This window comes from Mus musculus, chromosome 13, assembly GCF_000001635.26.
Source record: "Mus musculus strain C57BL/6J chromosome 13, GRCm38.p6 C57BL/6J".
NCBI lineage: Eukaryota > Metazoa > Chordata > Mammalia > Rodentia > Muridae > Mus > Mus musculus.
In genome coordinates, this window is record NC_000079.6 from 114,894,224 (window position 1) to 114,918,719 (window position 24,496).

The 24,496-nt window shown below is 40.7% G+C and overlaps 1 protein-coding gene across 1 annotated transcript in view; it reads right to left on the reverse strand.

The window, feature by feature from the left end:
• Positions 1-24,496, reverse strand: part of Itga2 (integrin alpha 2) — a 99,020-nt gene that overhangs the window by 61,143 nt on the left and 13,381 nt on the right. The window contains exon 2 of the mRNA NM_008396.3: positions 6,192-6,309. Coding sequence (NP_032422.2) covers positions 6,192-6,309 — 118 coding nt within the window. The remainder of the gene's footprint in view (positions 1-6,191; positions 6,310-24,496) is intronic.

Consider the following 24,496-nt stretch of genomic DNA (forward strand, 5'->3'; position numbering starts at 1 on the left):
GTTGTCATGTCAGCCTCCTTATGTGACCACAGACTCTCCAGCTTCCAGACTGTTTCCTGAAGTGGTTAGGTGGAAAAGCTTGCAAGGTCTTTCAATGTCACAGCATCGTCCACCAACCTCACTATTGCTAAGGCATCTTAACACCTGTTCTGTTTCAGAAAATCCTTGGAAATTAATTTTTCATCCTGGAAATAAGAGAGCGAATAGACACGGATTATTGCCTCAACTCATCCTCCATGAAGTTTTCCTGAAGTTAAAACCAAAAGCTGAGATATTCACCATAAAGCATTACGATGCCGCAGATCTCCTCACTTTTACCCATCCAATATGATTTCTAGGATTGCTACACTTCAAATGTCAAATCCCAGTTCTCTCCTGGGTGCTTTGGCAATGTTTTCTTTTTAATTCAGAGATAAACACTGGAATAGCAACAGTATTGTAAACCTACATTATGGTTTATAAAGGATTCATATGCATTTTTTCATGTGGTCCTTATCATTTCCTGTGAAGTATTAGACCTAGTCCTGCTTTTGTAAAAAGACACTAGTTCTAAGTGTCTGTGCTGGTTTGAGTGAGATGCACCCTCTTCACATCCAACTCAGGCATGTAAACAGTTGGTCCACAGTTGGTGGTATTCTTTGGGGGAAATTTAGGATGTGTGGCCTGATTAGAGAAAATATGTCACCAGAGGCAGGCTTGGAGAGTGTATATCCTCACCCTACTTCCTGTTTGCTTTCTCTTCTCTCTGATTCTGATTGTGATATGACCTCTTAGCTTGCTGCCCCTTTTGCTTTGCTGCCCTGTTTTCTCATCATAGACTCTAGCCAGAGCAAACCCTCCATTCCATAGATTGCCTTGGTCATGGTATTTTACCACAGCAACAGAGAAGTAACCAGTTTCTATGACAATCTCTTTTCCTTCCAAATGCCCAATTCTATCATGCTGGGTCCATTTAGAACTCTTTTAGACAAGAACTCAACACTGGCTTATGATAGGGTACCTAAAAATGTGAACAACTACCTCTCGTCTATGCCACTTGGCCCTTCTTACATCTATGTTCTGATGGAGGGAAATGTTTGGATGACTGGGTACCAGAAAGGGATATGTGTAAAAGCTCTTTGCTCTTGTAAATAAACTTTGTTCTGGAGCCAGTAATCAGTATTATCATGGAGGAACCTCTGACAGGAGGTCTTGGGATCATGGATGATTTCCCAAGATATGTTCCAAACACTCTAGAATAGCAGGCATCTTCCAAATATGAGTCACAAATGTGGTATGCATGTGTGTGTGTGTGTGTGTGTGTGTGTGTGTGTGTGTGTGTGTGTATCACAGATTCATGTCCAGAACAGATGATGGAAAAAGCGATTTAAAGCATAGGAAATTCAATAACACACCCGTTTAATGTCTGTTACAAAATTGAATCCCACTTATATAGACCTTTCTATTTAAATTTCTTCCACAGAGACATTTATGGGGGGGGGCTATCACACTTATAGTAAATAAAGACCTTTAATAAGATTTATCTTAACCAAAAAATTAGAATAATAATGTGCCCATACATCAGATGCAGCAGATTTTCTCTCTGATGCTATATTCATTCATAGTTCTTCTCTCTTTATAAGGAAGTAAAACGTACCAGTCCTTGACAAAAGAAGAAAATACATTTCCATGACTGGAAATACTCCTCGTTCTTAGTTAGTCTTCATCTAACCAGTGATTTTAGTTACAGTGCTTCTGAGTCATAGAATGAACTCAGATTGTTCTTGGGGCAAGCCTTCAGATTACACAAAGAAATAGTGCAAATCACAACTAGTTCCAGGAAATGATCTTAAACATGTCTCCGGCCCTTGCAGATTGTTTGTGATAAGGATTGCATCATCTACACTGAACATCCGGTGTAGGAAATTCAGGCTGGAGGCAGGCTGGCTCGCCTCTGCTGCGCTGAAGGAGGAGACGTTACTCTTACCCAGAGGGCTGCACGGCAGCTCTTCTTGGAGGTCACCTTGCTTTTGAAAGGATGCAGCTCATAGGAGACAGTGGGAAAAACTCAAGAAGTAATAAAGAGATGTCATGAGATCATTAAAGTAGGAGTCTAGAGTGTAATAAAAAAAATCCAATAAACAAAACTACTAAAATAGCCAAGATTGCTTCATTGAAATCTAGTAGATCTGGAAGTAAAACATGCCTATATTCTTGGAAATGCAAGACACACCGGACAGCTCAAACTGGACTCTAAAATAACAGTTTAAGAGCACTCGGACTAGAACCTTGAGTGTGTTAGAAGAAAAGAGATGGAGTCACGTGTAAAACAGATCATAAAGAAAGTTCAACTAAGTGGAGGGAAACGGTGGCAAAACCTGCTTCGGCATAAGCAGTGAAAGAGCCATGAGCTAAAGGACGTGCGTGCGTGCGTGCGTGCGTGCGTGCGTGTGTGCGTGTGTGCGTGCGTGCGTACGTGCGTGCACGTGTGCGTGCGCGTGTGATGTGCAGACTCAAGAACAAACACTCACAATTTATTGAAGGAATTCCTAGCAAAAGTTAACTTCATTAGTATCAGAAGGAAAGTTAATGTTGAAACGGTTTGCCCACATCTGCTACTTCCATAACGTCTGGGCAATTGTCATAAATTACAAGTGGAGAAGGGCACAGCGCCAATTGTCAAAACAAACAGGCAGCTCTGGAGCCCAGGGCTCGCGCTTCATTTTTCCTCCTTGGTGTGAAGGCCACTGACCGAGGACTGCCTAGCATTGGCTTGCTGTCCCCTGGGAGACTGACTGGGTCAGGCCAATGACGTAGGCCATGAGGAAATCTTCTATCACTATTGTCCCTGACCTTGGAAAGGAAAGTTGTTCCCTTACTGTTGAGTTAATAGCGGTAGAGGCAGGGAAGCAACAAAAGCACCAGCGATTTAAGGCCTGGCACTGAATGAGCCCTCTTATCTGAGCATTCCCAATCTGCAGATCTTCCTCCTAGACTGTTCCACACTCCAGAGGGCAGGGCCCATGCTCTGGATTTTCTGCACCCCACGTAGGCACAGTGGCCAGTCCATGGTGGATTAGATAATTTTGTCCATGGCTTAGTCTGTTCCATGTCTTTTCTTGGTAGGATTGAGACAGTGAGAGGATTCAGACAGGCTGACAAGCCCACAGTCCTCTCTTCCCTTCTGCTTTTTACCTTCCTAGATTCAGCCCCTTAGACAGACAGGAATCCTCTCTTTTCCTCCCTCTGCTGCAGTATGCCTGTGCAGGCTGATGGGTTTAGATACTGGTTAAAGGGAAAAAAGTGAGATCCTTAGCTAAAAGCTGCACCTTACCAGAAAGGTCCATACTGGTATCCAAGGCACTAACCTAGCCAATTATAGAGCAGAGCCTTGTTTCCCAATAGCCGTTGTCTCCTGCTTACAAGAAATGTTATAGGAAGGCTAAGGCAGGATTTAGATATCTGATTATCTGATATCCCTGGTTTTGACGTCATCAGATCAGCTCAAGAGTATCAATGTAATCTGCTTGTAAAAATACCTTTTAACAGTGTCTTGAATTTGTATATACTGAGAGAAGCCACGGGGATGACTCTCTTTCCCAGGATCCTACTTGTTCTGTCCCTGTCAGTTCTTTATTATTTTAGTCTTATTCAAGGTCCAACTGCCACATAGCCAGTGGATGTGTTCCTCTCCAAACAGCCTTACCATCCCTAATAAAGTCTATTATAGATGGCGGCTTTTTCTCTTAGACATATTTTGCCTCAGAAAAGTTGAAACTGAGTACAAAACAGAACACCCACCTTGAACTCAATGCCACACTGTTATTTGCTAGGCTGTGCCTTTCCAGTAGACAACTGGCATTCCTGAGGAGCTCTGCATTAGCCCCTACATCTCAAGGTTGTCTCAAATAGTTAACTTCATAGGCTAACTGTGGTGAATCACTTGTAAGTAGGCCTTTCACTAAGTCATTCAACAAATGGTTATTCTTTTAAATTTTTTAAGATGTATTTAGCTATGTGTTTATATCTGTGTGCAAATATATGTATATGAATGGAGGTGTCAGATACCCCTGGAGTCGAAATTATATGCCATTGATAATCATCTTATATGGGTACTGGAAACAAAACTCTTCTTCAAGAGCAGTATGCACTCTTAACTTTGGAGGCATTTCTCCATCCCCTCCCCGCCAAATAGTTACAGATTCCTTTGGAAGCATACCCAATCTTGCTGCCTATCAACAACATATCCTATGAACTATATCTCAAAGTCAAAAGTCAGCCTGTATCACCTTTATAGCTTGCTTTCTTCTCTACTATAATCAAAGAAAAGAGTGATCATGGGCAGGACTTCAGTTCTCTCCTGTACTCCAGATGATTACAGTAAGTGCTAGGCTGTGTACTTCTAGCCTGACTCTTCTCCTCTCTCAGACTGACAGACTATTTCAACTGTTGTCTGGAGCTCCTTGCAGCAAAGTTGTCCAGGTTCTTCTCCAGCCCACCAGTCTCCATCACTTAAATCCCAGCTCAATTTTGCCTCCTCTAAGTGCCTTCTGCTATGAGCAATGATAGCAACATTTTGTTTCCTCGTCAGTGAGATAAACAGGTCCCAGTGTAGGAACTACATGGACTTAACATAGTTTTTTTTTTAATTCAATAGATTAGAGAATTAAACATAAGTTCCCAACATGAAGGTTATACATAGTAGTCCCCATGTGAGAAAGTCACATGGAGCCCATGTTATTGTTTAAAAGTATCAAGAAGGTAAGGGTCAGGACCTAAAGCTCCAGGCTGAGCGGACGGAGCTTAAGTCTTTGTGCCACAACAGAGGTGTGGTCCCCAGGGGCTGTCCACACACGGGCATCAGACTGGACGGAGGTGGGACTTTCTTCCCTCAACATGATTTTCCAAGTCATCTGATTCTCTTGAGTTTTTCTATTACTTTTACAGGAAACTCACATTATCAATGAATTGATATCTATATCTATATTTATCTATATATCCAAGCAAAATATATATATATATCCCTGTTTATCCCTGTTTATCAAAAGTAGTCACTTTTCACAAGAGAATAAAGCTCTGGTATGTAAATGTAATCCTTTATATTAAAAGCCTTCAGTATTGTTCTGGCACAGACAGTAAAGCACTGTTTTATGTCAACTTGACACAAGCTAAAGTTATCTGAAAGAAGGGAACCACCATTGAGGAAATGCCTACATAAGATCTAGTTGCAGGGCATTTTCTTAATTGGTGATTGATGGGGAAGGAAGGGTCTAGCCTATTGTGGGTGGTGCCATCCCTGGACTGGTGGTTCTGGGTTCTATAACAAAGCAGGCTAAGCAAGCCATCATGAGCAAGCCAGTAAGCAGTACCCCTTCCTGGCCTTTGCATCACCCTCTGCTTCAGGTTCCTGCCCTGCTTAAATTCCTGCCTGGATTTCCTTTGATGATGAAGTGAGATGTGAAAATAAAAGCTGAGTAAGCCTTCCCTTCCCAGCTTGCTTTTGGTCATGGTGTTTTATCACAGCAATAGTAATCATAACTAAGACAAACACTTCATGGCAGAACACAGCGCTGAAGGAAGGCAATTTTGTATGTTTTCTATGGATAGATCTGACTCTTGCTACCTGGGACACTGAAAGCTGACTCAGAGCAGAGTGGGCAAAGCCCTGCAGAAAGACGATATTTAGGAAGTTGTTCTGCCTTCCAGAAAGGACATCAAAGTAAGGTCAGTGAGACAATTACTTTTAAAGCTTAAGGAAGATTAGTTCAAAGCTTAAGGAATGAAGGCAAAATTCATCTGTCTATTTTTTAATCTACCATGCTAATTATCAACACTGGTAGTAGAATTTTTGGAGAAAATTTTCTATCTGGGCTTTCTCCCTACAAAAAAGTATTACTATGGTATTCCATTAATTATCAGTCCACAGTTATCACTAGTCAAAGGAAATGATTTTAAAAAGAGGAAAAGCAAACAAAAGAACAAAAGAACCAAGTGCACTTTAAGTCCACCCAACACATCTTGGAGAGAGAGGCAAGTAGATACCTAAGGGTTCTGGGCCAGCCAGACTTACCCAGTGAGACTGTCTAAGAACGATTTTAAAGCACTATCTATTAACAGTATATTCATTCACCTGTTTGTATAAACAAATGGATTCGAATATTCCATTTTACACAATATTTTAATTGAAACAGTGAAGAGGAGAACAGTCTTACCAGTTGCCTTGTGGGTTCGTAAGCTGCTGTACTGAATACCCAAACTGTTCACTTGAAGGCCCGGAAAATATTTTCGCTCCTGGGAGGCCAACATTATACGCCAGACAATTCAAAATACCTATTCAAGAATTAAAAACATAGTCCATATTTACAGGTTTTAATGTAAGGGCATAATATATCTGTTAAAGATGAGTTTTTAAAGGCCAACCTTGTTTGACATGATAACTAATCTCTTTATCAGTGATGATAAGAAATAATAGGGACTCCATCTAAAGTACTTATGTGTGCCCTGGCACTGGTCTAGATACTCACATGCACAATTCATTGCCTTCATCTTCCTCAAAGCAACCCCTGGAGACTGTCACCAATGGTACCTTCACTTCACAGAGATTTTTCAGGCTCCAGGCAGGTAGGTCTCTCATGTTGAGTTGTAAGGGAAGGCTCTGGATTTGGTCACGATGCTGGGCTTTTACCTAGTTACTATCTTATAGAGTGGCTTAAATTCTATTTGTCTTTGCTTACAGAGTAAGATTCTAAGCTACTCATGCACGTGGTTTGAAGGGTGCCCTGTTCTTGGCATGGTTTCCATGTGAAATGTGTGCTAAAAACTCCGTGACGAGGAGGGAGGGAAGTCATAGCCCAGGAAATCAGTATCATTTTTCCTTTCAGAAAACGATGCTTTGTAGGACAAAAGGTTAAGGGGATGGTGCATCATTGCTTTAAAAAAAATTCTAGACGAAACTGCCCAAGCCACTTTTGCATTTTGATTTTTCTTCCTTCATGATCAATAAATGCCAACCATGAAAAATAGAACAAAGACCCAAGAAGACAACAGCTTGTGGGCTTTTTTGCTTGTTTGTTTGTTGTTTCTGTTGGCAATGGGGAGAAAATAAATTCTTCTGCACCTACAGCACTAATGCTGGAGGAGTCCTTCACTCTATGGAAGCAGGGCTTTGTAGATTCGGTATGGCTTTACTGTTTATCTTTGCAGAGCCTAGACTCTAAACTTTTCTCACAGCACCTGTACCCTGTGCTTTCACAATTTTACTTTGTGGGCACCCTGCTTCAGCATGGTGATTTAGAAGTCTGTTGTTCTAGGCACAGGGCGTCTGGATGAAATGGCTTGTTTTTATCATTGTGCTTCTGAACTTATGGGAGGGGACTCTACAGTCTTCTCCCAAGGAAAAGTGAAGTCAGCGACAAAGCTTTGGGAACTTGAAGTAGTCAATGTGCCTTTTCAAGTGCCAAAAATACTCTACTGGGCGTTTGCTCACTCAAAAAGGGGGGAAAAAAACAGCCCAGCTCATTATTTCTTAGAAATATAAGCTTGCCAGGACAAAAAGGGCAAATATTAATTTTGAAATACTCTGTGACATAATCTGCAGAGCTCAGCGTTTGCAAAGTTGACCTGTAACTTCTGTCTCTTCATAGCAACCTCTGTTCCTCTTTACTGATGAAATTCAATGCCAAAGAAAATAATAGCAATTTAAGCAGAATACCAAACCTGGCATTCAGGATGCTGGTGTTTCTAATCCATACTTCATCTTCACCCCATGGTGCAGAACTTAGCAAATACTGTTGGAACAGTTATCAGTTTTTATATTATTTAAAGTTTGAAGAGGTAGTGTCAAACTACTGTCACTTCAACATATCCAACACTGGAAAGAATGCATGTGGATATACGATAATGCAACTCCCTCCCACTACTAAACTAAATTTGGCAAATCACGTATTTAAATTAACATGTATTTCTAAGTGACAACTTTGAGTATAAAACAAAAACAAAACAAAACAAAACAAAAAACCTAGGGGAGAGATAGGACAATCTTGAGTACCATTCCTCACATGTAAGTGCAATAGTTTTTTAAATATTTCCTCCCAATATTTTTCTCTTTATAGTATAAGTCATAGACATATCCTGCTATCCACTATCCCACTGGCCATTAGCAGCCATAAAAGCCAGCTACGCATCAATATTCATATCCAGGGAAGGTACAGCAATGACCAAGGCACAAGGACACTATGAGCAAACATTTTCATTTCTAGGAGAACAGTGTTCAAGGTTCAGTGGGATACTCTGTTTTCACAGACTGCAAACTCAGTGCCTAGGCACCCACACTCCCTTGTGTTATATGACTGAACCACAGGAAATGGCTTTTGTATTTTATATTATTTCTTAGGTGATGTAGGCAAACATACTTTGCAAATGTTAAGCGTTTTAATGATTTCTACCCATCTAAAGATTCCTTTTTAGTAAGTGTAGTTAAAGGGGCTAAAGAAATGTCTTAAGCTTTATAAACACTTGCTATTCTTGCAGAGACCTGGATTTTTTTCCAACACTCACATATTGTGCCTGAAAACCACCTATAACTCCAGTCCCAGGAGATCTGACATATTTTTTCTGTCCTCTACAGGAACACACAGCTACCAACCTGCACCCCAATCCACACATGCTTAGGCACACACATTACTGAAATTTTAAAAAAAAATCATCATCAAAACTAAAGTGTCCAAAATGTCCAAAATAAAGGGTTTGAGAATGTAAACTTTAGCACATTAAGTAATGGATTTTGACACTGCTGTTTCAAAACAGAAATCATGAAGACGATAGGATAGAGTGGAAATGTTCAGTGAAAAATAGTTTAAAATGTTCAATGAAAAGTGTCTTAAAAGTCTACAAAATATTAATATAGCAGGTAATAGAACTGTGAACTAAGTTGCCTGTCTTCTAAGTGGGCTGCAGTGCATTCTAATGTTTTTTGAAATAAGTAAGGGTAAGGTTAAAAACAAGACAGTTATTTCCCTTCCTGCTCTATACCAGCAAAATCACACACATGAAGGGTTTTCCTCAACCTTCACTGTCTCATCTGATCATTGCGCTATTGTACATATCATAGATAAAATGTAAAGGACAACTCTATGCCACTGAATGACATTGATTCTTCATTCATATCTTAAAAGCCTATGACAACTCTTCAATTCTTTGGAAATCTATGTGATCCTACTCTATGAAAACTTAGTCATATGACTTACTCTAGTCACATCTGTTCACAATACAAAACTGATGGGTTTATTAACACAAATGCTTACAAGAAGACTTCATTATCTCATTTGAACAAGCTTCCTATTTAGCCAACAAACATTTCTCAAAGGTTTACTACACAGTTCATAGCACTCTTAGTATAAGATGGTGTCTTGGTTATTTTTCTATTGCAGTGAAGAGACACTGCGACTAAAGCAACTTATAAAAGGAAGCATTTGATTTTGGGCTTGCATCCACTCTTAAAGGGTGAATCCATGACCATCACATAGGGAAACATGGTGGTGGACAGGCAGGCATGGTGCTGGAGCCATAGCTAAGAACTTACATCTGATCCACACCTCTTAATACTTCTTCCAACAGTCCCACCTACGAAGCCATAAGCCTTCAAATACATGAGCTATTCTCATTTAAACTGCCACAGATGAAGACTGTAAAATACCATCTCTTTTCTAAGTTACTTACAGAAGGGCTGTGCCCTGGACATAAACAACATCCCAAGGGATGCTATGCACACGTGACTCCTCTCTGCTCCTGAAACAGAGCTGCAGCTTTTGCCAACCAGAGCTCTCAGGAGTGTAGAGCTGGGCTTAACCTTCCTAAAACAGTGGTATTCTGCACCCATAGACCTGGAAATCAGGCCTGGCAGCCTGCATATTGTTGGTCCTTCTTTGCAAGAATGGATTAGAGTGAATCTGATAACTCAGTGGTCAGCCCAGAATGTTGTTCTGAGTTATATTTCAAAACTTAGGTAATTGTAGATGAGTCATATAAAGGAACACAGACAGTACTGGGAGTAAGAAAAACAGACTTAACATCTGCTGTGCTGTGTAGTGGCAAGTCTCTTACCTTCTTATAGGCTCATAGTTTTCATCTCTGGACATAGAGACATAGTCTAAGACTTCTTCCAAGTATAGAAATGCTACTAATTGTACTTCCTCATAATACAATGTAATTGGGGATGCTTAATATATGTGAATTGTCTTGTTTGATGTTTTGTGACTCTTGGATAATTGCCTTCTTATTTATATGATTAAATATATTTCAAAGCTGAATTAGCTTAAAGCAAATTTTTGAAAGCTTTTACAGAACAACTTCATTGATTTCCGATATTTTCATGGTTAGTGTTAATTTTCAGCTCAACAGGCTCTGGAGTCGCCTAGGAGAAAGGCGAAGGATTGTTTATTCTCTGGGCATGCCTGTGAGGGGCCATCACGTTTAGATTAATATGGGGAATTGATTAGTTAATGTGGGAAGATTCATTTTAATTGTGGGGGTGGGACTGTTCACTATGCAGTGGGCCCAGACTGTATAGAAAGGAGACAGGGAGTTAGGCACAAGCATTTATCAGTTTCTATTTCCTGAACGTAGATCTGATGTGACCAAGTGCTTCTAGCTCCTGCCACCATGATTAACTGTACCCGCAAACTGGTAACTGGAATAAAGTCGTCCATTCCTTAGTTGTTTCTGTCAGGGTATGGTATGGCAGGAAGAAGAAAAAGAAGTAAGAAGTTAATCCCTAAAGAATAGAGTCATTTTAAACATAGTTTCATGTTTTCCTTTTTATAGATTTAAAAAAAATTGTGTATGTGCATGGAGATCAGAAAAGGCCATTGGATCCCTTGGGGCTGGAGTAATAGGTGGTCATGAACCACCAGACATAGATATTGGTAATGGAACTTCTGCCTTCTACAAGAGCAGCACATGTTATTATATACCATATTAATTTATTTCAGTTACCAGTATACATATGTATATATGTATGTATATATACTGGTAACTGAAATAAAGTCTTCTTTTTTAAGTTGTATTGGGGAAAGAAAATAAGCAGTTAGTCTCTCAAGAATAGAGTCAATTTCAAATAAAGTTTAATGTTTTCTTTCTTAAGGATTTTATAGATAGATATAATTATATATATTTATATTATATATTTTCTTTATATATTTTATATATTTACATTATATATTTTTTACTTAGATTTTTATTAGGTATTTTCTTCATTTACATTTCCAATGCTATTCCAAAAGTCCCCCCATACCCTCTACCCCCACTCCCACTTCTTGTCCCTGGCGTTCCCCTGTACTGAGGCATAAAAAGTTTGCAAGACCGATGGGCCTCTCTTTCCAATGATGGCCGACTAGGCCATCTTCTGATACATATGCAGCTAGAAACACGAGCTCTGGGGGTACTGGTTAGTTCATATTGTTGTTCCACCTATAGGGTTGCAGACCCCTTTAGCACCTTGGGTACTTTCTCTAGCTCCTCCATTGGGGGCCCTATGATCCGACTGTGAGCATCCACTTCTGTGTTTGCTAGGCCCCGGCATAGCCTCACAAGAAACAGCTATATCTGCATCCTTTCAGCAAAATCTTGCTAGTGTATGCAATGGTGTCAGCGTTTGGAAGCTGATTATGGGATGGATCCCCAGGTATGGCAGTCTCTAGATGATCCATCCTTTTGTCTCAGCTCCAAACTTTGTCTCTGTAACTCCTTCCATGGGTGTTTTGCTCCCAGTTCTAAGAAGGGGCACAGTGTAATGCTCAGCATCCTTAATCATCAGGGAAATGCAAATCAAAACAACCCTGAGATTCCACCTCACACCAGTCAGAATGGCTAAGATCAAAAACTCAGGTGACAGCAGATGCTGGCGAGGATGTAGAGAAAGAGGAACACTCTTCCATTTTTGGTGGGATTGCAAGCTTGTACAACCACTCTGGAAATCAGTCTGGAGGTTCCTCAGAAAATTGGACATAGTACTACCGGAGGATCCAGCAATACCTCTCCTGGGCATATATCCAGAAGATGTCCCAACCGGTAAGAAGGTCACATGCTCCACTATGTTCATAGCAGCCTTATTTATAATAGCCAGAAGCTGGAAAGAACCCAGATGCCCCTCAACAGAGGAATGGATGCAGAATATGTAGTATATTTACACAATGGAGTACTACTCAGCTATTAAAAAGAATGAATTTATGAAATTCCTAGGCAAATGGATGGACCTGGAGGGCATCATCCTGAGTGAGGTAACCCAATCACAAAGAACTCACATGATATGTACTCACTGATAAGTGGATATTAGCCCAGAAACTTAGAATACCCAAGATACAAGATACAATCTGCAAAACACATGAAACTCAAGAAGAACAAAGACCAAAATGTGGATACATTATATATTTTATCATATAGATTTTACATAATATATTTATATTTATATACTTACATATTTTAGATGTTACATGTAAATTATACATTTATATATTTATATGTAATATGCAAACTACACACATTACAAATAAATTATTATATATAAATATAAAATGACATATAAGTAAATATATTATATGTAATATATAACATAATATGATATACAAATAATATAATAAACAACCCTTTATTGTTCAAGTACTCTAAAAAATTATTCCATTATATTTTGTTTGTACTCCACTGACAATTTTGTTCAACTCAGAGATGACATTTGGAAATTCTGCTCTTTGACTTTGCATCCAAACTCCCGAGACTGTGTTCTCAGCCTTGGAGACCCTGCCATCTAGAACTGAGTAGGTTGTGTTCCAAGATTCTTCCTTCTCCTGGCTTGCTGGGTTGTGGGCACATCCTCCCTTCCTCCATTACATACCTTGCTCATCTCCCCTTCATGTACGCACCACCACCGCTTTCAATCTTAAAGTTATTTTAAACAATATCATATGTGATATATGTTTTTAAACGTCAGTGCTGGGGATGAAGGGATTCTCTGAGGTTAAGAATTACTATTCTTGCAGAAGACCCAAATTCAGTTCCTGGCATCCATGATAACAACTCACAAACCCCTGCATCTATTGTTCCTGGAAACCTGAGGCCCCTTTCTTGTCTCTGAGGATGCCGGCATGCACATGGTATGCATAAACAGACAAACACATCAACACAGATAAAAACTGTAACATGTCAATGCTATGACTAATTGCTATTTGATGGAGGAACGCTTATATAGCTTATGGAAGAACTATCTTTGTTTAGGAGACTTCCTGATTAACTGCTGAAGAAACAGAAGTTGTAGAATAGTGACAACAGAAGCAGAGCTAGTGGGGAGACAGCCACAGGAGTGTGGAGCCAGTGAGACAGATGCGGAAGAAAGAGAAAGAGCGGCAATGGAGGGAAATGACGGAAATCATATAGGAAGATGGATGTCATACACTGGAGCTCAATGCCATTGCCATTGGCCTGCCTTTTGCCTTACCTGTCTACACACAAAGATCCATGTGAGAGACTGCCTGAGAGGTCAAAGGACTCAAGATTTTAGTCAAGATAAAGCAACTAGCATAGGACTAGTATTGGAGGAGACAGTCTGTCTGGGTCTCTTGTCCTTATGTGCATAGCCTGTGGATATATTCGTTTCCTGTGGCCACAGCAGAAGGTTAACACAAAGCCAGTGGCTTCAAACAACAGAAACGTGTTACATAAAAAGTTGACAGCCAGGGTGTGAGCAGCCTGTGAGCCTTCTTGGGGACTCTGAAGAAAAATCTATTATTTCCTGCCTCTTTAGCTTCTGGGGACTAACTGCACCCTTTGACTGTTGCCTGAATTGTTCTAATCTGCCATAATGTTGCTTAAACTCCTTATTTCTATTGTATCTGCCTTTGCGCCACTTACTGTTGGGCCTGGGCCCTTCCAAGTAAGAAAGGATGCTTTATTTTAAGAGCCATCACTTAATTGCATATGCAGAAGCCTTTTACCAAATAAGGTAGGACTCACTAGTTCTCGTGGTTAGAACTTTGACACATTTATTTTTTTTCAGAAATGACCATTTAGTCTATTACGCTCTCTTGCTTGCCTCCTTGCCAAGTCACACCCATGCTTCATGCAAAAACACCTCACATTTCTCGAAAAAGTTCTCACCCACTCTACACTAACTATAGGCCCCAGATCTCACCTATTACCAACCCATAGTCCCAAATTTATCATCCAAATCAGATATGAGTGATGTTTCCTTGCTCATCCTAATGGTAGCATTTCTACTGGCACAACATCCTTAAAAGCCTTGTAAGCCTGTGATACTCATCACAGCCATCCGTGCCAATAGATAAACAATCATTAAGAGTTCTTTCCTGGGTATCATCTTTTGTGCTGGATAATCTGACTGGAGAGATGGTGGAGGGCTCATGAATTCTACCCTAGTCTGTCTCAGCAAAACTATGTCTAGCCAAACATTGGCCTTCTTGCTAGGCATGCTTTTGTAATGGTGAAATTCATAATATTGCTTTGCTTGGACTGCTATTTCCAAGCCTGGGAGCTCATGCCTCATAGTTCTGAAGGCTGGAAGTCTGACATGGGGGATGGGGGCTGGCATGGCTAGGTTACAGCAAGAGCCCTCTTCTAGCTTTTAGATCGCTGAGTTCTTGTTCTTTCTGGTTCACTGCAGAAAGAGAACAAGCTAGTTGTCTAATCTCTGTGTAAGGATATCAGTTCCTTACATGAGGCCTCCTCCTTATATATATAGGTTATATTATATAACCTATATATCTCCCATAGGCTCACCTTACACCATGCACACCACACCATACACACACACACACACACACACACACACACACACACACACACACACACACACAATCACACATACACATACACATGCACAATCATACACGCATAGTATTTCAATACACAAAACTCAGAGGGACAGAACCACTCTGAAGGTTTTGTTTTGCGATCTGCTGAGGCTCAGGATTCCCTGGCTCATCAAGGATGATGGTTCTCGGTCCTTCTTCAGCTTGTTTCTTCTTTTCGCAGTCGCTACGGTTAGCAAGGACAAGACATTCAACATTTTCCTTAAGAGACAATACAAAGAGCCTCTTGTCAATTAAGACATTTGTCTTAGGTTTTCTATTGTTGTGACAAAACAATTGTCTTAGGATTTTTGTTGCTGGAATAGCCAAAAGCAATTTGGGGAGGAAAGGGTTCATTTTGCTTTTACTCCCATGTCATAGTTCATATGTAAAGGCCGTCAGAACAGAAAACTGGAAGCAGAAGCTAAGTGGGGACTTATTTTTGAGGAGTTTCCATTCAACTTAATAAAATTGGTCCAGTGAGAATATAACACCTTTGGTCTTGTTTTTCACAGGGTGGGGCTTATAGTGAACCCATTGGTAGATACATATATCCCCTCAGGTCAGTGAATAGGCTTGCAAACCCTCATGGTAAAAAAAACATCTTCACAAGTTCATTGCCTCTTTCCTGTAGACAGTGCACTATACACGCAGATGTTCACCTAGCTGCTATGAGACTAGTGGTAGTGGGTGAGGGGAGCCGATGTCAGCGCAGTCAGGCTACTTGCTAACCTCTAAGTGGAAGCATCTTTTCTCTCTGGTTCATAAATATTTGTTTTCAGCGAATGCATAATGTATTGCGCAATTACACTATGATCTCATGAGGGAAATAGCATCACTCTCATGATCAGAAATGAACATCTAAATATATTATCCAAGCTCAGGAAGTGCTATGGGTTTCACTCAATAGTCCTGCAGGGAACCTTTAGCTTCCAATGCGAGTACAATTAAAGACTGACAGGGACTGTCAGGAAGTGGCTCAAATTGAAAGGGGCCATCACAGTGGAACTCTAATTCAGCATGACCAGCGTGACCAGCATCCTCCCAAGATAGAAGATACCAGAGATATCTCTCTCAGTGTGCTTACCTGTGCGTGCGTGTGCATGGGCACACACACACACACACACACACACACACACACACAACACACAAGGGAAGGGCCATGACAAGACAAGAGGAGAGGATGGCCATCTGCAAGAGCCCCACCCACTACAGTACTTGTCCCCAAAGCATTTAGACTGCTGGCCTCTGAACCTATTAGAAAATACATTTCTGTCATTTAAGCCACTTTGTCTTCAGTGTTTGTTAGGTTGTGCTTGCAGATTAGTGAAAGGAAACTAATTCTATCGGAAAATTTCAGTGTTATTGCTCTAGGTTTCAAAGATTCTACCCACATAGGCACACATATAAATATGAAGAAAGATATAAATGTATACCAGATGTTTTACATCATGTCCATTTTTTAAAAACATTCAAAGTGGTGTGTGGGGTGTGTATGTGCACGTGTGAGTGACACTGTGTGTGTGTGTATGTGTGAGTGTGTGTGTTGTGTGTGTGAGTGTGTGTGTGTGAGTGTGTGTATGTGTGTGAGTGTTTGTATGCGTGTGTGTGTGTATGTGTATGTGTGTGAGTGTATGTGAGTGTGTGTATGCGTGTGTGTATGTGTGTGTGTGTGTGAGTGTGTGTATGCGTGTGTGCGTGTATGTGTGTGTGTGTGTGTGTGTGTGTGTGTGTGAGTGACAGTGTGTGTGTGTGTGTGTGTGTTTAGGGGATTAGAGGAGTAGCAAGGAACGAGAAAAGGAGAAGAGAAACTGCATCAAGTCGCAGAGCATGGCTGCATGTGCTAAGGGCTTTTCAAAGCCTTTTCACATTTCAGCAATTCGATTTTGAAAGCAAGAACCATCTCAAAAGTCGTTCTGTAATTGTTTTGTGCATCCATTTACTGTGACTTGGTGCCGTCTAGCAAATCTGATAGATTTTCTTCATTTTCAAAAGGGATGCAGGAGGGCGAGCTACATTTGGCAGACTCTCTGTCTCCTGACAGTTGTGTTGGAGACAGTGGAACAGTCTTATTGTCCTGAGGGTTGCTGGGAGATATCCTTCAAATTCCTTCCTCCAAGTTTGATGTTTGTTTCGACTTCTCCTTAAATGCCTTCTGTGTGGAAGAGAGACCCCTTTCCAGTCTGGTCTCTCTTCTACATCTCTCTACCTCGCGCCCTCATGGCATTAGCCAGATGGGCTTTTACTGAACTTGGTCATTGCAAAGTGCATTTCCCACATCTGCAGGCAGTACATGATGAACTGATCATAATTAAAATGAGCACTACGTGTTAAGTTGCTGTCCACGGGGCACTGCTCTAAAGTCTTTTTAAAAATAATTTTTCATACAATATATTTGATCCTACTTTCCTCTTCCAGTCCTCCTCCCAGGCCCTCCTCACTTCCCCTCCTTCCTAATTCCACACCCTTTCTTTCTCTATAGTCTTTTTTATTTAATTATGTTAAGATCATACTATAATTACATTTCTTTCTCCCCTCTCCTGCAAACCCTGCTATATACCCTTCCTGTTCTTTTTCAAGTTCATGGTCTCTATTTTCCACTAATCTTTATTGCATCAACATATGTATATATATATATATATATATATATATATATATGTGTGTGTGTATATGCATATATATGTGTATATGAATATATGTGTTTATAAGTATAAATACATATTATACATACATACACATACATATTCCTAAAATATCTTCTTCAGTCTGTATAATGTTACACACACTGTGTGTATGAATGTGTGTGTGTGGTGTGTATGTGTATTGTGTGTGTATAGAGTGTGTGTATGTGAGTATGTGGTGTGGTATGATATATGCGTGTGGTATGTGTGTGTATGACTGTGTGAGTGTGTGTGTGTGTGTGTGAGTGTATGTGCATATGTGTGTGTATGACTGTGTTTATGGTGTGTGTGTATGACTGTGAGTGAGTGTGTGTGTGTGTGTGTGTTTTCAGGGCTGACTCTTTGGCACTGGGCAATCAATTGGTGTGCTCTTCTCTGGGAAACCAGTTCTTGCTCTCCCAGCTTCAGTCGCCCATGATTCTTTGTGTGGTTTTGAGGCCTGGTGGACTTCTCTCCATCCACCTTCACCTGCCCATTGCTGTCATCCTTGTTGAGATCACAGTTTGCATGCCAACGATCTGAGCCTTCCTTCACACACCTTTTAGTAACCCCTTCATGAGTCCTCAGTCTCCAATATCATCCCGTGAAGCAGTTCGTTTCCCAGCTGCATGCATACCCATTCTCTACCCCCGGGACAGTGGTTCTCAACCTTCCTGATGTCACGACTCTCTAAACAGTTGCTCATGTTGTGGTAACCCCAAACCATAAGCTTATTTTTATTGATACTTCATAACTGTAATTTTGCTACTACCAGGAATAGAATCGTAAATATCTATATTTCCTGATGGTCTTGGGTGACCCCTGTGAAAGGGTCATTTGACCTCAAAGGGGTCGCAACTCCCAGGTTGAGGACTGGTGCTCTGGGACCTCTCCTCCCACTGACCTCAAGCTCACACAGCTGAGAGCCTGGCTCCCTCACACACCTGGGCTCAAGCTGCTCCCTTGCCTTCTGGGAGCTTTTTCCACAGAGCCGTGTCTTCGCATTCGTTGCCTCTCCACCATTTTCACACACCAACCTGGCAGAGTTTCTCCCCCCATCACCTGTGGTAGACAGACTGTAGTGTTCCCTCTAGTGATCCCCCATCTCCTGAGAAACATGCCTTCAGGTCAAGGTGGGACCTTCAGCTTCACACATATGAAGATTAATAGCAAAAATAGAAGCAGATGTCACAGTTAATACCTGCCATCAATATGAGGAGCAGAAAGGCAATTATTCTTCAGGCAGGCAATCAAGTGAGATCTATCTCTACCCAACACCATGATTACAGCCTTCTACAAAAGTCTGAAAAAGCCCCGGCAAAGCCATGTCCAGACTCTGGCCCTCAGAATCTCAGTAAAGTGCATAATATTGTGGTAATTATCATACCATAGAATAAGTAATACAGAATCTATTCACAACATATTGTCCCATTTGTAGGAAATATTCTCTGCCTTCTTCATTACATTCTATTTATTTATTCATAATCAAGTAAAATTTCTGTGTCATATGCCTTTATTGTCTAACCCATGGAAATGGGAGACACGATGTTTTGCAGGGATAGAAGCTTCTAAAATTTAAGGAAGGGAAGTTCTTCAAGAAAACAAAATAATTTTCCTAGAAAAAAGAATTATAGATAAAACATTTATTTGAAATGAGAAAAGCAACACTAGGGATTTTTTTTTCCACTAACAACAAAATCAACTTGGTCTACAGTAATCTTTTCCCGCAGTTTATGGCTGCACATTTTTTATCATGTCTTCAAATGACAGTTTATATAATAATTGTTTAGAGGCAACAGCATGACTTTTTTTTAAAAGCAGGGTAAAATTATACCATTCAAGTATGTCCCTTCCCTCTGTACATTTTTTAAAAATGTCACATAAAGGTCCAGAATAGTTTCCCAATGGCATAAGAGTTAGGACATTTCAAGACATTTAACGTTTTCTTTTATAGGAATTAATCCATAATTCTGCATCATAAAACTTAACTATCCCCTGGTGGTTGATGTTTTTGTTGTTGAAATATGTTGGAAGGGAGATCATAATTTAACTTTTTTCATATTTAATAAAAATATCAGGCTGTGTGAATGTGTGGGACAGGGTCTGTACAGATATCTCTAAAATTGAAGCTCTGTGTATTTTATACTTAGTCTTCTTTGTTTATAAAAATAAGGACTATGTTTAACTTATTAACTGCCATATGGCCCAATACTTAGAGTAGTCCTCAATCAGTTGTAATTTTTAAATGAAAAAAAAAAGCCAATTATTTTGCCTTTCCTCCAAACAATAAATTGCTTACATAATAGTGGATGGACAAGAAAGACCTTTTTAATTAAAAATGACTCAGCGTTCTGGCTGGTTCAAAACAAGGGCTGGGCATGCAGGGTGCTCAGCTGATTTATAGATAGAGAGATTCATTAACGAGTATGTGCTGCGTACTATTCTGTATAAATAAAATCTAGAAATGCATGCATTAGAAGTATAAACTTCATATCATATGTCCATGCAAATATACATAAGTTTGTTTTCTATTTAGAATTCTATGGAACAGTGGTTCTCAACCTTCCTAAAGCTGTGACCCTTTAATAATCATGGTGTTGTGACCCCCCCAACCATAAAATTATTTTGTTGCTACTTCATAACTATAGCTGTGCTACTGTTATGAATTGTGACATAAATATCTGATGGGCAGACTATCTGATATGCAACCCCCAAAGCGGTAGTGACCCGCAGGTTAAGAATATGCTGTAGCATATCTAACTTTTCTTCTTATGTAGTTTCAGAAGACCCCCCCCAAAAGAAGATTGTTCACATTTGATGGTGGTAGCATGGCAGAATTATGCCATAGGTAAAAGTTAATTTTTTTAAAGTGAAAAATAAAATCCACTAATGGAGCAAAGATGATGGTACACTATGGGATCCAGGAGCTGTGCCTGTGGGGTTTGAGCAGCCTTGTGATCAAGCTTTTTAGCCTATGACAGCTGCTGCTTTCTCACTGTAAACTGGGTCAACACGTGAGTCTCCTGTACATCAGATAATGCACAAGGAACTCTCAACTAAGTGCCTAACGTGTGATACACACCTAGGAAAGCAAGCCAGTTTCTCACTGTTTTTACTCTTGGTATCACTGCGCACGCAGAGGCTAGCACACACTTCTTGGGAAATTTCACAAACCATACTCCTTGGTTGGACACACTCACTTCCCCCCAAGGACAGAAGAGCATATCCTGAACTAATTTGCATTTAATTTTCTAGAACTGCTGCCTCATGAGTGGCCAGATGATATGTGGCTGATATTTTGCTGACACACAGAAGAAGAATACCATAAAACCCAGGAAAATAGTGTCATTCTGTGAACCTTCTCAGGAAGCCACACTGGCAGGAAGTGGGTGATGCAGACCCTACTATGGAATTGAGCAAACAGACTTCAATTCCAAGTGCAGGTAATCATTATCCAGAGTACACATAGCTATCATCGGTAAAGGTCATAGGTCACATAAGATCTACACACACACAACGGCAGGAAGTCCGGTTTTCAGTTGCATTGTCTTCAGGATGAGAAGGGTCACAAGGCAGGTAGACAGTACACTTTCTTCTCACAAACGCAACCAAGTTAAGTTACAGTCTATTGGAGATGAGCATGGGGCATGGACAACTAAGATGTGGAATGCTTGTACAATGCACACACAAAAAGAATACAAGTTACAAGTGGGAAATTATTCCTTCAACTGCTCATGAATGTAGCAGTATAACCTGTTCTTGGCTTTCATCAAGAAAGAAAAATGCACCGGGAGAGTGTCACATCCAATAATCTTAGCATATGAGAGGGAGAGACTGCCTCCGCTCTTCCAGCTCCCCAGTGTTGGACACTCAAGTGAAATATGATAAGCCTACCATTATTTTAATGTTCCCCTACTAAGTAAATGAATGATAATAAAAACTAATGAACAAATAATTCAATAAATAAATTAAGAATAACAGCAACAATAATAATGAATGCCCAGCTATGGATTCACAATATACAAAATATTCACCCCTTTATAAAAATTACACTCAATCCTCCTTGTGAATGAACAACACACAAGACAATGTGCTTGTGATTGATCTAAAGCCACCTACAGTGACAGCCTGGAACTTACTCTTCACAGCTCAGTTCTGTGTGGCCATGACCAGGAAATGCTCTCACCGCAGGCTTCTCTTCTTCAGTGGCTTCCCCTCGGGGGACATTTGGTAACGTCTGATATATTTTTGATTGTCACACTGGGGCTGCTCTATCTAGTGGGTGGAGGCCAGGCACACTACACAGTATCCTGCACTTCTCATTCCCCCCACTCCCACCCCAAGCCCCACCCCCACCCCCAGCCTAGAAGAATCATCAGGCCCCAAATGCCAGCAAAGCTGGTGTCTGAACTGTAGTCTAAACAGTGAGTGAGGTCTCGTAAGCAACGTTAAGTTGTTTACGTTTCATCGGTGAAATATTTTGATACTCATTCATGGGGGGGGGGGGGCAGAGTCTCATCCTCCTTCCCCTGGTGTGAAATGGCACTTGCTCGTTGCTTGGATGAATAGAGGCAGTGGTGTGGTTTCCAAGTCAAAGGCAGTGAAGGCCACAAATTGCTCGCAGCATCTCTTAAAGTCTCTATTACTTTAAATTGTGTGGATACGTGTGCCTCTGTGTAGCTTTATACACATCAGTGAAGGTGTCCTTGGAGGTCAGAGGTATCTGGTGTCCTTGGATTGGGTCTCCAGAGTTACATCTGGTTATGAGCCTGTGAGTCACCCTATGTGGTGGCTGGGAGCCGAATTCAGACCCTCTCTGTGAGCAGAATGTTCTCCACACCACCGACCCATGTCTCCCAACTTCCTTCCCAGTATGTTTCTGAGAGAAGTCACCACACATAAAGGCAGGTTACTTAGTAGGTGCTTTGCCGTAGAGACAAATGGATGCCCCACAGGAAGAGAAAGCTGCTTGTCTTCTGACAGCAGCAAATGGCCAGAATCTCCAGTCAAGACACCCCTTAAAATCCCAAGCCAAGAACTATGAGATAATAAATGATCGTTAAGCTGATAGGACCCTGGCTTTGGGTGACTCTGCACAGTATGGCAAACCAGTGCAACCTATAGACTGTTCACCATAGTGAATCACTGCGGCGAACAGAATCTCTTCCCTCCCTGCTCAAGGTTTCTAAGCCACAAAAGTGTGATGTATCCTCTTTGAGTGACAGCTGTTGGGACTGTGTGTGCCAAAATAGAAGTTTTACTTTCAAGGAAAATTTCAGAGGGCAATCAAGAGGCATCTTGAAAACACATAGAGAACATTGCAGGTTGGACTCCTGTGCGTGTGTGTGTGTGTGTGTGTGTGTGTGTGTGTGTGTGAACTAGATGAGCTTTTGAGATTTCTTTTGGGCCCACATCAGAGGACACTAGCTCTAAGTTCTTTGACCTGAATATATATATATATATATATATATATATATATATATATATATATACATTTTTTTTCACAAAATACACTTCCAAGACTGTAACATAGAGGCAGTGACTCTGTGTGAGTAAAGAGGATGAAGGGACCACTCCATATCTAACCAATTACAAAAGAAGATGAAAAAGATAATGTTGGGGAAGCTGATACATTTCTACATCGCAGATGGCTATGCTGCTGAAAATGGGACAAGAGCTAACACACATACACAGAGACACAGGGAGACACCCTCCCCCCCCCCCATTTCATACCCACATACCACACACATTTCATTACATACATACCACATACACATCCCATACACACACCCTACATACACATACACACACACACACACACCACTGTACACATACATAGATACATCAACACACCACACACACAAACTCACAGATACAGACACGCATATAGACACACATACACACACCACACACACACACACACACACAACACACATGAACAAACACACACCACCTTTGGCAATGTACTGCTGCTTTGGGAAATCATCCAAGAGGAAACAGGAGGAAAAAATGTGTATAATGACTTTATAACTCCATTATACACAGCAGGTTTGAAGGAATTTCCACAGGAAGCAACCTAAATATCCAACAAAGGGACAATAGCTAGCCTGGAGAAGGCAGGATATACTGATTCATAACTGAAGGAAGAATGCTTAACATACAGATTTTTTTTCCTTAAGATGTAGCATTAACTCTTTCACACTTAGCCTTCAATAAAACTTCAGCACTGCGTCTGGAGGCAGTGGTAAAACAGCAAAGTCAGCTAAAAGCCAAAGATACACACACACACACACACACACACACACACACACACACACACACACACACACAGAGGTATGTGTGTGTATGTGTACATTTGTGTATATGTATATATATATACATATATACACATATGCATATTACATATGAAAGAATAGTGTGTACTGTGTATGCTAGGAGAGCTGAGACAAAAAGGCAGAATGCTTCCCTGCTGACTCAGTTGGGAAAATTGCCTGGGGAAACCCAATGTTTTGCTTCCATGTTCCTGTCCTCCTCTACTATTGATTTGGGGGTTCTAAATATAGCAGCTCACCCTCTTCTGTAGTTTCTCTTTCACAGTTTCACATTCCCAATGGGAATTTTTAGAAACAGCGTGTGATTCTTAACTTGCATGCTAGTCTAAGTAGCTCAATGAGTTCTCCTCCTCTGTGCTCCAAAAATATAAATTATCCCTCTCCCCAGCATAGACAAGCTACTTGCCTGCTAGCCACTCTGTTGCCATCTCGTTCGTGTCTTTCATGGTCTTGCAGAGGCTGTGTTCAGGTCACCCTGCAGCCAGATGCCATATCACAGTCTGTTTATTAGTCATCTCACATTGCCCATCACATAGACCTTGCATCATGTCAAAGGAAAAGGTGTAGAGATGCTATAAGATATTTGGGAGACCACGTTCATGCAACCTTAGTATAGCACTGTTATAAAAGTTCCTTTCTATTATTAGGTACTGATCTTAAAGTATTAGTA